This window comes from Oryx dammah, unplaced genomic scaffold, assembly GCF_014754425.2.
Source record: "Oryx dammah isolate SB20612 unplaced genomic scaffold, SCBI_Odam_1.1 HiC_scaffold_23, whole genome shotgun sequence".
Classification (NCBI taxonomy): Eukaryota; Metazoa; Chordata; class Mammalia; order Artiodactyla; family Bovidae; genus Oryx; species Oryx dammah.
The window spans coordinates 114,241,852-114,257,851 of NW_024070207.1; the positions used below are offsets into that span (position 1 = coordinate 114,241,852).

The following is a 16,000-nucleotide window of genomic DNA, read 5'->3' on the forward strand; positions in this document are numbered from 1 at the left end:
TAAAAAGCTGTATTGATATCAAAGCAATTGATTCCTTTTCCAGTTTTGCATATTTTCAGTCACTGGCACCAAAATCTCCCATTTGGAGGTAGAAAACTGGTAGAATGGCAAATGTAGGATTTTTTTAAAATTTTTTAAGCTTTGTTTATTTTTTCCAGAGGGCTTATATCTGAGTTTTAAATATCAGTAGTCACCTTTAATTGACAAGGAAACCAACTCTCTGTTCCCACCCCTGCACCCCCAAAAGACTCTCCCATTCTTTCTATTTAATCTTTGGCATAACCATGCAGCTCTTTGGCCTGAAAAATAGAAGTTATGTGTGATTTGTCCTTACTGCACAAGAGAAAAAAAAACTTTAATGAATGATCATTTTCAACTCTTAAATCCATTCAGCTACCAACAGAGTACTTATCAGATGATTAATCATCAGTTTACTTGTCTCATTCTCACCAGATTATGAGCTTCTTGAAGATTATTTTATTTGTATCTCACAGTGCCTGGCACACAGAGTTTGCTCAGGAAATGTTTTGTTGGTAAAAGAGATCTTTGCCCACATACAGAGTCAAATGTAAATTCATCCTGGCATTCCAAATTGTCAGGAATCTGAATCCTCCCTACTTCACATCCTCCCCTACATTCCCCTTCCTTCCCCCGCCTCACCCCCACCCACCCCCGCTCCGCACCAGTTTCAACACTGATTAGATTCCTTCTTGTGCATCATGCATGCCTCCATGTCCTTGCTTGCACTGGTACTCTATACCTGGACTTTTCTTCTCTGGGTCCAGTCCTTCTTGCCCGTCTAAATTCTACTGCTGCTGCTGCTGCTGCTGCTAAGTCACTTCAGTCGTGTCCGACTCTGTGTGACCCCGTAGACGGCAGCCCACCAGGCTCCCCGTCCTTGGGATTCTCCAGGCAAGAACACTGGAGTGGGTTGCCATTTCCTTCTCCAATACATGAAAGTGAAAAGTGAAAGGGAAGTCGCTCAGTCGTGTCCGACTCTTCTCGACCCCCTGGACTGCAGCCTACCAGGCTCCTCAGTCCGTGGGATTTTCCAGGCAAGAGTGCTGGAGTAGGGTGCCATCGCCTTCTACTGAGAGAGTCTTAAACACTTCTTCACTCTAGCCTTCCCGTGCAAGTAAAACTCATCTTTCTCTTTTCCGAATTCTTGTACTTATTCCTGGTGGTAATACATCATTTTATTGCTTTATCATACTCATGGTACTATAACTTTATCATATACATGGTGCTATAATTGAATATCTCTTATATCAGGCTCTGGGATATACAAACCTTATCTCACAATGGTCACACAGCCCCCAAAGATACAGTGGTGTTATCCCCATTTTATAGATGAAAGGTAATAGAGGCACAGAGAGTTTAAGTAACTTGCTCTAGATTACACAGATCAGTATCCAGATTTTTCTAATTCCAAAAATCTTTACTCTTTTAGCTGCACCATAGTATCTCCTCTCAGTATCTGTACTCTCCTGCCTCCCTCAAAATATACCTTTTGGGGTATATCTGTCCTTCACCTTGTCTGCCATATATTTTAGATGCTTAATGAATGTTTGTTGAATTGAGTTGATATGGTTGGTAGGGAGGGGTGTTTAAATCTATTTCATATTTTTGTGTTTTAATATTTTATTAGCATGTCATTTTTTAAAAGTTGCTTCTTTTTTGGCCAATTTTCATAACTTTGATCAAAATACTTATAAATCTGATGTTAAAGCCAACATCTAATATGTTCTCTATTTTTTTAATGTAGAACACAGGTTTTATAAATATATCCAATTTATTCTGGTAATACAATTTAGTTAAAAAATTAGTTAATGTTAAAAATTTAAGAGTAATGAATAGTTTTGTTTATACATAATAATTTTATTTCTGTGTGAATTCATACTTTTATACATATAAGCAAAATTTTATTTAATGTAGTCACCAAAGAGATTTTATTTCAAAGCTTGTCCCTGGAAGCTATTGCAGTATAGCCATATGTGCAATATTTTATAGTTCGAGACCGTGTTCGGACAAAAATGGAGCGTGATATCTTGGTAGAAGTTAACCATCCTTTTATTGTCAAGTTGCATTATGGTAAGTTATGAACAACCTCCTACTTCATCCTTTTACCTCATTTTCCCATTCCCTGATTGCATGCATATATACAAATGTATATAAAATTTACTTGTATATATTAATATATGTCTAGTAGATACATATAGTAAGTCATGGAAATTGAACCAATACTTCTTAGATAAATTTTAAAAGATTTTATTGCATTTAGTTTCATGTTTATTTTAAACATTATAGTTTCTGAGTAATAGCCATAGGAATGGGTAATAATAATCATTTAAAAATTATAATAATTAATAATAATGTGCCAATATTTTAGCCTAACTTAAAAGCAAGAAAAATCCCTAATATAGACATTCTGATGTTCTTATGATGTGTAATTAAAGCTAACCAGTCCACATTTTTTTTGTAGTTAAGTGACATGGTTTTTGTATTTTGTTTCATGGTTAAGTAAGTCTTTTCTGTTAGGAATTTTTCTTACTGACCACATGTTTTAGAACTATTGTATTCTTGAGAGACTATTGCCTGAATAAAATCTAACAAATGTTCTAGTGGTTCCATAATAAGAAACACTGCATTTAACATTTCTACATGAAAACTAAGAGGAATTGGTGATTAACTTGTAAATAAAAATTAGTTTAGATTGAAACTCCAGTATTTTGGCTGCCTCATGTGAAGAGTTGACTCATTGGAAAAGACCCTGATGCTGGGAGGGATTGGGGGCAGGAGGACAAGGGGACGACAGAGGATGAGATGGCTGGATGGCATCACCGACTCAATGGACATGAGATTGAGTGAACTCCGGGAGTTGGTGATGGACAGGGAGGCCTGGCGTGCTGCGATTCATAGGGTCGCAAAGAGTCGGACACGACTGAGCGACTGAACTGAACTGAACTGAACTGATGATATAGTCATTAATTGCTAAAATAGTATTTATTTGTGAATGAGTTGACCTAATGTAAGCCCCCAAAATTAAACTATGAATTAAATGGAAATTTTTATTTCTTCTTTCAGCTTTTCAAACTGAAGGGAAGTTGTATCTTATATTGGACTTTCTCAGGGGAGGAGATTTGTTTACACGCTTATCCAAAGAGGTATATAATTAATCTCTATTTTAAATCTATTTATATGCATCCTGTTTTAAGTAAAGCTCTGTTATGTTTCAATATTACGCTTATCATATTTTCTCAAGTGGCACACGATTCTTACATTGAAGAATCAGAACCAAAAAGAGTTATTTTCCTAACTTTTGAATTTATTCTGAAGGTAGATTTTTAAATTGATAAACTGTCTTTTGTCCTGCTTCTTTTAGTTTTAGGTTTTTCAGAAGCAATAATATATCAACAAATATCCTTGAACAATCAGTAGTGGAAATTCAGCATGCATTGTAAAGATCATTTTTCATTTCTAAGATTTTATTATGGTGGGGCAACAGTGGCAAAAACAATATCGTTGTTATTTAACAAAATGTAAAATTATTTCCCACACAATGCATATTTAGCATTTAGTAAGTCATTAATTGGCTGATATAATCATCTTTGCAAATATCTTCCATAAGTGAATTGTATAGGAAACTACATCTAATTAGCATATTTATAACTTTTAATATTTAAACTGTAGAGTGGAACTTTAAATAAAAATAGCAAACACCAAAAGAAAATAAAGACAGAAAAATTATTATTTTATTTTAGGTGATGTTCACAGAAGAAGATGTCAAATTCTACTTGGCTGAACTTGCACTTGCTTTAGACCATCTACACAGCCTGGGAATAATCTATAGAGACTTAAAACCAGAAAAGTAAGGAATCATGCTGCTAAGTTTAATACAATGTAATGTAATTATTTAAACGGTAAAACAAAATAATGTTATTTCATAGAACTACCACAAACATTGAGTTAGAGTGCCTGTGCTTCACATTTCTGCTAACCCTCTGTATTCTCATACTTTTAAATTTCTGTTCATCAAAATATCTGTTCATGTTATCTTATTTTCATTTACATTCAAATCTATGCTCATAGATTTATTGGCAGTTTGTCTTTTTGTGTGATTTTTCTGTTCATTGCCTTTGCTAGTTTTTCTTTTGGAGGATTATGTTTTTCTCATTGATTTGTAAGAGACCATTCTTTATAAGCTAAGATTTTACCATTTGACATATATTATAGATATGCTTTTCTAGTTTATTTTAAAATTTTATATTATTTTAACCTGTACGAGTATTTTTTTCTCAGGTCTACCAATCTTTTGAGATCTCTTCTATGGCTTCTATTCTTAGGAGCCATAATTCTCTAACTTGACTAAATTCATGATCAGATTTTTTTTCTTCTAATTTCATGGTTTCTTTTTTTTTTTAACTTTTAACTCCATCTAGAAAAATTTTAGTATGAGGGATGGCATGGAGCTAATTGTTTCCTCCAAAGACCATTTATTGAAAATTTTCTTCTTGACGTGATTTCAAATTTTTAGTGTGAGTTGAGCAAATTTTACATTACTTTTATAGTAGTGGTTACCAAGAAACTAATATTTAAAAATTGCACACAGTTCTGTGCTTTAATTTGTCAGTGTTTACTGTCTACCACTTTGAGCAAGAAAGGGTTTTTTTTCATCCTTTTTTTAAAAGGATATAAACAAGAACCTTGTTCTATCAAGAATTTTTTAAAATAGTTTTATTGAGATGTAGTCCACATACTCCAGTGTTCATGGCAGCATTATTTATACTTGCCAAGATATGGAAGAAACCTAACCGTCCACCAGTAGATGAATGGATAAAAAAGATGTGTGTATTTCTCAGCCATAAAAAAAAACAAAATTTTGGCATTTGCAGCAGTGTGGATGGACTTGGAGGCAAGTGCCTATGATGAAAAAGACATCTTTTTAGCGTGTTAGTTCTAGAAGGTCTTGCAAGTCTTCATAGAACCATTAGCTTTTTTGTCATTAGATTGAGGCATAGACTTGTATTACTGTGTTGTTGAATGGTTTGCCTCAGAAACAAACCAAGATCATTCTGTCATTTTTGAGATTGCACCCAAGTACTGCATTTCAGACTTTTACTGACTATGAGGGCTACTCCATTTCTGCTAAGGGATTCTTGCCCACAGTAGTAGATACAATGGTCATCTGAATTAAAATCACCCACTGCTATCCATTTTAGTTCACTGATTCCTAATATGTCGATGTTCACTCTTGCCATCTCCTGCTTAACCACATCCAATTTACCTAGATTCATGGACCTAACATTCCAGTTTCCTATGCAGTATTGTTCTTTACAGCATTAGACTACTTTCACCACCTGGCACATCACGACTGAGGATTGTTTCCACTTTGCCCCGACCTCTTCATTCTTTCTGGAGCTATTTTTCTGCTTCCTCCATAGTATGTTGGACACCTCCTGACCTGGGTGCTGACCTTTCAGTGTCATATTATATTGCCGTTTCATACTGTCCATGATTCTTGAGGCAAGAATACTGGAGTGGTTTGCCATTCCCTTCTCCAGTGGACCACGTTTTGTCAGAACTCTACCATGACCTGTCTGTCCTGGGTGGCCCTTCACGGCATGGCTCATAACTTCATTGAGATCCATGTGATTTTTTTGGTTAGCTTTCTGTTCTTTATCATAACCCATACCTAAGAGTACAATAAATATTCTTTATTTTTCCTTCTAAATTGTTTTCTAAAATCACAGATTTGATTATCTCTGCCTTCCTTGCATGTAAATCTTTTATGATCTTCATTGCCCTTGAGAAGAAATCCAAAGTCTTTGGTATGCTGTATTGGCCCTTTACAGACTGGTGTCATTCATGCAATGTACATTTCTTATCTGTGCTCTGCCAGACACTGAGTTACAAGATGAATAAGGTCAAAGTCTCAAGGAGCTCTCAGTTTACTGAAAAAGAAAACACTGGGTAATACCAATATACACAATAAAAGGATGAATCTAAGAAAAGCAAGGAGTGTGAGGAAGGTGTGTTGAAGAGAAGAGGATTGTGTAAGTTGTGTCAGAAAATAAACTAGGAAGGAATGACTAAGTCAGATGCCTTTTAAAAGACCAAGAAAATGACAGCTCTAACACATTTGGCTTAAATTTCCAGACCCTTTGCCTATTGTTCAAGCACCAGGGAGTTTAGTTAGGCTACCTATGCAGAAAAGCACTAGAAAGAGCAACTTACAGGAATAGGTTTTAGTTCTTTTCCTCATAGTTCTCAAGTGTCCCTGGCTCTTTAATACAAGTTTATATCACTTTGCCTTTGAGATTTGTTATATGTGTATGTCCAAAAGAATAGTTTTTCTCCTCCTTTACCTTTGCCTTCTTATTTACAGTCTAAAGCAATGTTTTGGAATGACTGTAGTGGTCTGATGCTTAGCAAAGTAATTTCAGTTTTAGCTTCTAAAAATCTCTCTTTAGTGGTTTGTAAAGATTTTCTGACTTTGTTGTCTTTCAGCATTCTTCTTGATGAAGAAGGTCATATCAAGTTAACAGGTAAAAATCCTCATTTTGTTAAAATAGTCTCTCCTGCTCTATATAATTTCCTTTAAGGTTGATCATGATATATATATTAAGTAACATATTATGTTAAAAACTTGAATTAGAATTTTTAAGTAATTAATGTGAATATTAGAACTATTAATGTAAACTTTGGAAGTCAACATTTGAACTTTGTATGTGCAAATTATGGTAGGGTATTTATGAAATTGGTATTTATTTTCTCAGACTTTGGCCTAAGTAAAGAGTCTATTGACCATGAAAAGAAAGCATATTCTTTTTGTGGAACTGTGGAATACATGGCTCCAGAAGTAGTTAATCGTCGAGGTCATACTCAGAGTGCAGACTGGTGGTCTTTTGGTGTGTTAATGGTAAGGTTTGAGTTTTTTTTTGTATTTTTTTTAAAAGTTCAGTAGTGACTATAGTAGAAATATATCACTTATTTTATTCTATAGCAATTTTAGAAGATTTGATTGTGATTAAAATGATGCTTTTTGTCTTTCTGATAAAATTTTATACTTACTAATACCTCTTATTTTTCTTTATAGTTTGAGATGCTCACTGGTACACTACCTTTCCAAGGAAAAGATCGAAAAGAAACAATGACTATGATTCTTAAGTAAGTATGCCTTGAATTGTGTGTGTTTTGATGAGATTTAAAAATCAGTGCTCTACACTAAAAAATGAGATTTTAGAGTGTTAGATATAGTACAGTAAATAACTAAGAAATTCATTGATATTAGATATTCATATTATATGGTTGAAATATGAACAAACCCATATAATTATCTTCATGCTAATATTGAAAGCTTTACCGTTAAGATTTGAAATATGACAAATATGCCCATTATTCTACTTCTGTTCACATTGTTCTGAAGGTACTAACAAGTACAGTAAGGCAACCAAAAGTTTACGATTTAGAAAGAAGAAATAAAATTGTCATTGAGAATTCCCTGGCCATCTAGTGGTTAGAACTTCAGACTTCCACTGCCAGGGGCCCAGGTTTGATCCCTGGTCAGGGAACTGAGATTCTATAAGCCGTATAACGTGGCATGGCCAAAAAAAAGAAAAAATGTCATTTAGTTAAAATGATTGTGTCCATAAAAGATACAAATCTTCATATAAATCCTTGGTATTAATAAAAGCTTGATAGAGTCGCTGGATAAAGGGTCAATAAATAAAATCTATTTCATGATTGAATACTAGCAACAGAAAATGTAATTTTTTAAAAAAGATTCTGTTTACCATAGTATAAAAAATATCAAACCTAGAAATAAATCTAGAAGTTATGTAAGAACTCAGTACAGAGAACTTGAAAAATGTATCAAGGTACTTCTTGCACATTGAGAAACCAGTACTTGGGTAGTCATAGCAACATTACTTATAGTAGCCAAAAGTTAGAAATTAGATTGTTAACAGAAGAATGGACTAATAAATTATGGTAAGTTCATATAGTGGACTACAAGAGGGATTGACTGTCTATGAATATTTTAGACTTTGTAGGCCACACACAGTCTCTATCAGATATTTGTATTGTTTATTCTTTCTAACACTTTTAAAATGTAAAAACCATTTGTAGTTCAAAAGCCATACAAAAATAGGCTGAAGCCTTTTGCCCATGGGTGTAGTGTGCCATGCAAGAAAATTAACAAACCACGGTTATATACAACTTGGGTAACCTCACAAGAATGTTGAGCAAAAGCAATTCAGATACAAAAAATGAATACTACATAGGTGGTTCTATTTATAAAGTTTTAAAAGCAGACAAACTAAAACATAGTTTTTAGGGTCCATATTTAGATGGCAAAAGCCTGTGCCAGAATAAGGAAAGTAGTTACATTGGATGAGTGGTTCTGGAAATCTTATATTTCTTGGTCAGATGACTGTTCACTTTGTGGTCAGCCATTGAGCTGTGTACTTTGGGGTTTTTGTTTTGTTTTGTTTTTTGCACTTTTATGTTATCCTTCATAATAAAAAAACGTTAAAAAGTATTTGCTATGTAAACAAATGTTCACTGAACCTTCATCACTCTTATCTACTCTGGCCCCTTCCTTTCAACTAATACTCACACTCTAGTGTTGAAGAAATCAAACCATTTCTTTGACTTGGCCTTTTTTTTCAAGTTTCTGCAGCATCTTCCTGCACTCTCTCGATACAATGGCTCTTTAAGGAGTAGTCTATGCTTTTTGTTACCTTTTTGGCTGCTTTTATCATAACCATAGTCTTTTGTTGCTCACTTCCACCACCCTGTTGAAACGTCTCTCACTATAGTCATCAATAATTTCCTGGTTGCTCAAATCAGTGACAGATTGTTTGAAAGGTGACTCTTAGTATCATTTGTCCCCACAGTTCATTCAACAGATGATTGAGGTCTTGCTATATGTATGTACTTAAGATGCAGTGTGAACAAGACTGACAGGATCTTCTTTCGTCTCAGAGTTTGCGATCTAGTGGGGGAAACAAAGGAATTACTCTAAACAAATAAATACGATGATTTACTATAGTAATAGGAGCAGCGGGGATAGTAAGCCAGGGTACTCTTGAAGTGTGAGGGCAGGAGTCGTTTTAGGTGGGACAGTTAAGAAAGGTCTTTTTGAGGAATAGTTGACCCTGCTGGCCTCCTCCTCCCCACTTAGTTTTCCTACTTTTTTATCTGTTGCTCCCACCTCTCTAACCATTCCTGTTTTGATCTCTTTTGCTTGACTATTCCTTCTCTGCCTGCCTTTCTCTTTATAAAATCTCTTATGAAAAATTTCCAGTATAAGTTTGCAAAAATAGAATACAGTGAACATACGTATACCAATCAAGAGTCATCAAGATTTTGCTGCATTTACTTTGTCTAGTCTTTTCTTTTTTTTTCTTCTTTCCTGAGATATTTCAAGCATTCCAGGCATGTCATTTCTTAGCTGCTTCAATTTGCATGGTAACAGTCATCTAATATCAATCCTTAACCAGATCTTTCAGGTTTTCTCCAAAACTGTCCCAGATCAAGTTTGCACATTTCCTTTGGTTATATTTCTTAAGCTTCTGTTCATTTAGAACAGTGTACTCCTGTTTTTCTCCTGCCGTTTACTTGTAGAAATTAAGTCATTTTTATATCATTTCACTTTCTAAATTTATCTTGTCAAAAGATAAGACCACTTCTCAGTATCTGAGACAAAAAGTATAAAGGTGGTTCTGTTGCTTACTATAGTAAGGGAAAGCGATGGTGGTCCAGCAGCATCTCTCCAAGCATAGTAGACCACTGTTCTTGTATAGGGTTTGGAGGAAAGGTGGAGTTCAAGAACTGGCAGGTTTTCAGGGCCTTAAGTGAGTTGACATCATCTGTAAGAGTGTAGTTACTTGGGTGGGACTGTTGGTACTCAGGTCTGGTTATTGGAGTTAGTTCATTCTTGTTTGGCTAATTTTCACGGATGAACAGCAGTTATTGAATGGTTAGTTTGCAAGAACAAAAAGGAAAGGCTGTTCACCTAGGCAAATCGTCTTTGATCAATTGACTGGTTCTGGTGACTTGTTACCATGGTTATATAGCAATTAGTCTTTTCCCAGGAATGTGGGTGTTTCTTAAATTCTCTTTGTGGTATTTTTTCACTTATTCCTTTATCCCATTTTTGGTTAAACTTTTTTGGCAAGATTATTTCCATAGCTTGTGCTTTTGCACCCTATTACATCACATCAGGAGACTTACAACACTGTGTTGCACCACTGTATGTGATGAATTCTTGTGATTATAGCTGATCCCTCCATTGTTAAGTTCCCTGTCAGGCTTTCATCTAATAGTTTCATCCATTGATAATCATTACTTGAAACAGTTTTTTATTAGGGACTTTAAATGGTGTATTTCCTGTTATTTGTTCATTTATTAGCTGGTGTTTTCCAAAATGATAAACTTTTCTTCATCAGCTAGGTTTATTTAGTTATCTTGAAATTAGACTCAAACAAATACAAAATAAATACTTGACTCTTTTCTTAATTATTTCCAATTGTCAGAGCCCTAGTTACTTCCAGTGGGGGTGATGTCCAATGTGAGTTGGGTTTTTATGTTACTTTTGACTTTTCTTTTTCCTTTTTTTTTAAACTATAACAAGCTCATGGGATTTAATAATCTGTTTGATTTAGCCAGTTTCAGTCATTACTTTTAATGCCCAAATTGTTCTGTTCCTGACCGCCTTTTAAATTTTCTCGTTCCCCAGGGTTCCATCTCTGATGTGCTTTTCTTCCCCCCTGGACTCAATTTCCTGAATATCAATCTTTCCAATAACTATTAAATATTTTAATTACTCCCAAGTCACTGTTTCTTAATTTACCAGACGCCAAACCTGAATTTCCATTTACTCACCTGCATGTCTCACCCAAAACAAACGACATGCATGACTTAACATTTTTAAGCTAAATTTATCTTTGTTTGCTGTTCTGTTCCTATTCTTGTATTCCCAATTAGCAGCATTTCCATGCACCCTATTTCCCAAGCCAGAAACCTAGAAATCATTCTTAATTTCTTCCTTTTGCATTCACAGGTATTCACTAAATTCACTCTCAGAAATATTTCACTCTCCCAACCTTTCCTCTGTATTGTACTGCTTATAGCTCTCAGATCTCCTACCCATGGTGATCTCCTACCCACACTATAGGGTCAAGCTTCTAAGTAGAAAGCCCACTGCCCACCACCTTTTACCACTCAAGATCATTCTGTACTTCCCTTGGCATTGCCTTCTTGAAAATAAGTATGGTCTGTTAGTCCACTGTTTAAAGATCTCTACTGTATTCGTGTTACCCAATACAGTGGTGTTTCCCCTTGTTTCTGTTGTTTAACATAACCCTAATTATAGAAGATGTTAATAGGTATTGTCTGAAAAAGAGATGCTAAAAACAAATGTTTAGAAAAATACTGATTTCTTAACTCACATTTATCAACCTTTCATATACAACATATTTTTATTTTATGTCTCCAGCATGGGGTATAATAGATGAGATTCCACAAGCTCATTGGATCATGAAATATTTTGTTGTTATTGCTTAGTGTCTAGAGATATTAATGTTATTTAGTAAAGTATTGAAGGAATACTGACCAAATGAATAGATTCTCAACCTTTAATTGCACTTAAGGCCTTTTAAAATCTCCCATATTAAAATAAATATCCCCTACGGTTCCCTTGAGCTTCCCTGGTGGCTTAGTGGTAAAGAATCCACCTACCAAACAGGAGACATGAGTTCGATACTTGAGTCAGGAAGATCCTCTGGGGAAAGAAATGGCAACCCACTCTAGTATTCTTGCCTGGGAAGTCCTAGTGGAGCCTGGCAGGCTACAGTCCGTGGGGTCACAGAAGGGTTGGACATGACTGAGAGACTGAGCATGCACACATGTTCCCTTAGCACTCTTCACATATGCCCTTCTGGATTTGTATCTTAATGTACAAGGGTTATCTATACACATCTTCATCACTCACCATTGGGGGCTGTCTTTATGTGTATGCTCAGCTCTAAGCAGTGTCTAGCACCTAGTAGCTTCAATAACAACTCACTGAATAATAAATGGATCTATTTCTGAAATAGAAATTTCTCTACTAGCCATTTTGTCCATCTCTGTTATTATTTTCATACTTACAGGATCATTGGTTTCCTTAATTTGTAGGTTGCGAAAAAGAATAAAATTATATATTAGAGCTGAAACAGACCTTCAAGCTTATCCAAGCCAGTGGTTTTCAGACTGTACCACAGATATCTTAGATGTACCACAGATATCTTAGATGTTCCACAGACCCCTTTCCCACCAGCTCCTCTTCCTTTCAGGGCTGTTAAAGGGAATGGAAAGAAAAAATAGGTATATGGAAACACATGTTCTCTTAACAGTTTTAAATATTGGATTTCTTAAATTCCTTTTGAGAAAGGGTTCCAAGTCTACCATTTGGCAGCCATTAATCTAACATCCATATCCCCTTGCTTATGAAGAAGTGGTAACAGGCTCAGGAGGATTGGCTTTCCCAAAGTCACAGAGATCTTAGTAACAGATCCAGATGATCTTACTTTTACAGTAGTGCTTTTTAAAAAAGTTCTGAAAAATGAAAAAATTCATTACAAGATTTTGGGCTAACATTCTATTATGTGTTCACACAAAAACCTTGACCAAAATGTTCATAGCAGCTTTATTCGTGATACCTCAAACTGGACACAATCTAGATGTCCTTTAACAGGTAAATAGACAAACTGTGGCATGTCCTTGTCATGGAATACTGCTTGGCAATAAAAAGGAATGAACTATTAATACAACAGCTTGGATGAATCTCAAGGAAATTATGCTGCACGAAAAAAGTTACATACTATATGGTTCCATTTTACATGGCATTCTTAAAATGATGAATATATAGAAATGAAGAATAGATTATGGTTTCCAGAGTTTAGGAATCAGGGAAGGAGGGAGGTGGGTAGGGTTGTAAAGGAGCCACTTGAAGGATCCTGGTTGTTCAGTACCTTTGCTCTGGTGGTGGCTACAGGAACTTAGAAATGTGATAAAATGGTATAGAACTTCAACTCACACCTTTAAGAATGGCTGTCATCAAAAAGTCTGCAGATAACACATACTGGATGGGACTTCTCTGGTGGCCCAGTGGTTAAGACTTCATACTTTCATTGCTGGGGGCCCAAGTTCAATCCCTGGTCAGGGAACTAAGATTTCACAAGCCGCGCAAAGCAACCAAATAAAAATGTGTTGGAGAGTATGTGGAGAAAGAGGAACCTTTATACACTCTTGGTGGGAACATAAATAAATTAGTGCAGCCACTATGGAAATAGTAGGGAGGTTCTCCAAAAAACTAAAATTAGAACTACCATATGATCCAGCAGTTCCACTCCTGGGCATATATCTGGAAAAAATGAAAACACTAATTCAAAAAGATATATGCACCCCAGTGTTCATAGCAGCACTGTTTACAATAGCCAAGACATGGAAGCAACCCAGATCGCCATTAATAGATGATTGGATTAAGGAGATTTGGTGTGCGTGCGCATGCATGTGCACACACACACAAAATGGTTAGCCATAAAATAGAATGTTTCTGCCATTTGCAGCAACATGGATATACCTTGAGGGCATTGTACTAAGTGAGACAGAGAGAGGCAAATACTGTATGATATCATTTATATGTGGAATCAAAAAATAATGCAAATGAATGTATATGTAAAACAGAAACAGACTCACAGACATAGAAAACACACAGTTACCAAAGAGATGAAGCAGGAGGGACAAATTAGGGGTATGGGATTAACAGATACAAACCAGTATGTATAAAATAGATTAACAACAAGGTTATACTATATAGCATAGGAAATTATGGCCATTATCTCATAATAACTGAAAGTAGAATATAGTCTGCAGAAATACTGGATCACTATGCTGTACACCTAAAAGTAATATAAGGTAAATCAATTCCAGTTTTTAAAATGACATAGAACTAAACACACAGACAAATAAGTGCAATAAAAATTGAAGACATCTGAATGAGATCACTTACAATTTCAGACTGGGATTTTAAAAAGTTCATTTTAAAAATAAAATACAGATACCTGCAAAAAATAAAATGTTATTGTATGGATTTATTATTTAGAGCCAAACTTGGGATGCCACAGTTTTTGAGCCCAGAAGCCCAGAGTCTTTTACGAATGCTTTTCAAACGAAATCCTGCAAACAGATTAGGTAAAATTCTTAATTTGTTTCTTTTTTGTGTTTGGTGATGTTTGTTTTCTAGGGGGTGGATGGATATTTGTGTTGTGGAATTATGAAGTACTAGGGTAGGTGTTAAAAGTGAAGACTAAATAAGCATTGTATATCTATCCTTGAAATAAAATTGCCATTTAATCAAAGCTAATTAATTTTTGATAGGTGCAGGACCAGATGGAGTTGAAGAAATTAAAAGACATTCATTTTTCTCAACTATAGACTGGAATGTAAGTATCGAATGACAACTTGCTTGAAATATTTTTTTAAATAATTAACACATGACTAAGGCTCTCTTTTTCACTTCCAGAAACTGTATAGAAGAGAAATTCATCCACCTTTTAAACCTGCAACTGGCAGGCCTGAAGATACTTTCTATTTTGATCCTGAGTTTACTGCAAAAACTCCCAAAGGTAAGGAGAAAATGTGAAAACCCAAATCTAAGACAATCTATATATTTTTTCTTGTTCAATCAGAAAAGCTTATCTAATATAAATCTTTATGCTGTCCTCATTTCTCCCCTTCATACAATATCCCTGCTGCAATAACTAGATCATTAGTAAATCCTTGATAGCATGTTATAGAAATTAAGGTCCTTGTTAAATCTTTTAGCAAATTATGTTGTGCCTTAAACTGATTTGAAAACATTATTTGGTTGTGCATTTATTTGCTTGTAGCTATGTTCACATGAAGTACTCCAGCATAAATAGTGTTCGTGGAAATACTTGTAAAGTTCAAATCCCAAACATAGCTTAAATTTTATGTGGGGTGTGATAACTTTGAAATGATTCATATCCTGTATTAGGATATCCTAAAATTACTGTTGTAACTGTTACAGAGAAGTGATTTTTTAAATGGTAAGCTATAGTTCATTAATTTATATGTGCATTACACATAATGGTGTGTTTTACACTTTAATATTCCCTTATTTAGGTGTATCAAATCCCAGGTTTATCACTGACAAGTAAATAAATAGAAAATGTACTTGTGTGTATCATTTAAATCTGGCTATACAGCTTTACAGTCAAAAAAGCCTGACAGCCTATAATATTAGCATTGAAGGGTGTTTATTTTTATAAGGCAGTCTTAGAAATTTGGATTAATACACGAATAGAATTTTATCAAATGCATAGGCAATGATATGCATAGAATTGATGATACATGGAAGTATTTTACTTTGCTTTCTTAATACAAGTTATTTTGATAAAGGGAAAATCTTAGAATGGAGCAGTTCTATCTTATGTTCTGCCCAGATAGGTTCTCTTAGCAGACGTCTTCGGTATAATGGGGCTTCCCTGATAGCTCAGTTGGTAAAGAATCTGCCTACAATGCAGAAGACCCTGGTTCGATTCCTGGGTTGGGAAGATCCCCTGGAGAAGGGATAGGCTACCCACTCCAGTATTCTTGGACTTCCCTGGTGGTTCAGCTGGTAAAGAATCCTCCTGCAATGCAGGAGACCTGGGTTTGATCCCTGGGTTGGGAAAATCCCCTGGAGAAGGGAAGGGCTATCCACTCCAGTATTCTGGCCTGGAGAATTCCATGGACTGTATAGTCCATGGGGTTGCAAAGAGTTGGACACAACTGAGCGACTTTCACTTTCAGTATAATACTGCCACATTAATGTAAAATTCACTAAATATATATTGCTGAGGATATCAAGCTAATATTAAAAAGAATTTTATGTGGAGTTGATGTTTAAGTAGATTTGTCTTTTGCTTGCCTGTAGCCTTTAGAGTATGTT

At 35.1% G+C, this 16,000-nt stretch overlaps 1 protein-coding gene across 5 annotated transcripts in view; it reads left to right on the forward strand.

The window, feature by feature from the left end:
• Positions 1–16,000, forward strand: part of RPS6KA3 (ribosomal protein S6 kinase A3) — a 102,183-nt gene that overhangs the window by 64,310 nt on the left and 21,873 nt on the right. For all 5 annotated transcript variants that reach the window (XM_040266266.1, XM_040266269.1, XM_040266267.1 and 2 more), the window contains 9 exons: positions 2,011–2,091; positions 3,085–3,164; positions 3,762–3,868; positions 6,508–6,545; positions 6,777–6,919; positions 7,097–7,167; positions 14,150–14,238; positions 14,425–14,489; positions 14,570–14,672. In XM_040266266.1, the coding sequence (XP_040122200.1) occupies positions 2,011–2,091; positions 3,085–3,164; positions 3,762–3,868; positions 6,508–6,545; positions 6,777–6,919; positions 7,097–7,167; positions 14,150–14,238; positions 14,425–14,489; positions 14,570–14,672 (777 nt within the window). The remainder of the gene's footprint in view (positions 1–2,010; positions 2,092–3,084; positions 3,165–3,761; positions 3,869–6,507; positions 6,546–6,776; positions 6,920–7,096; positions 7,168–14,149; positions 14,239–14,424; positions 14,490–14,569; positions 14,673–16,000) is intronic.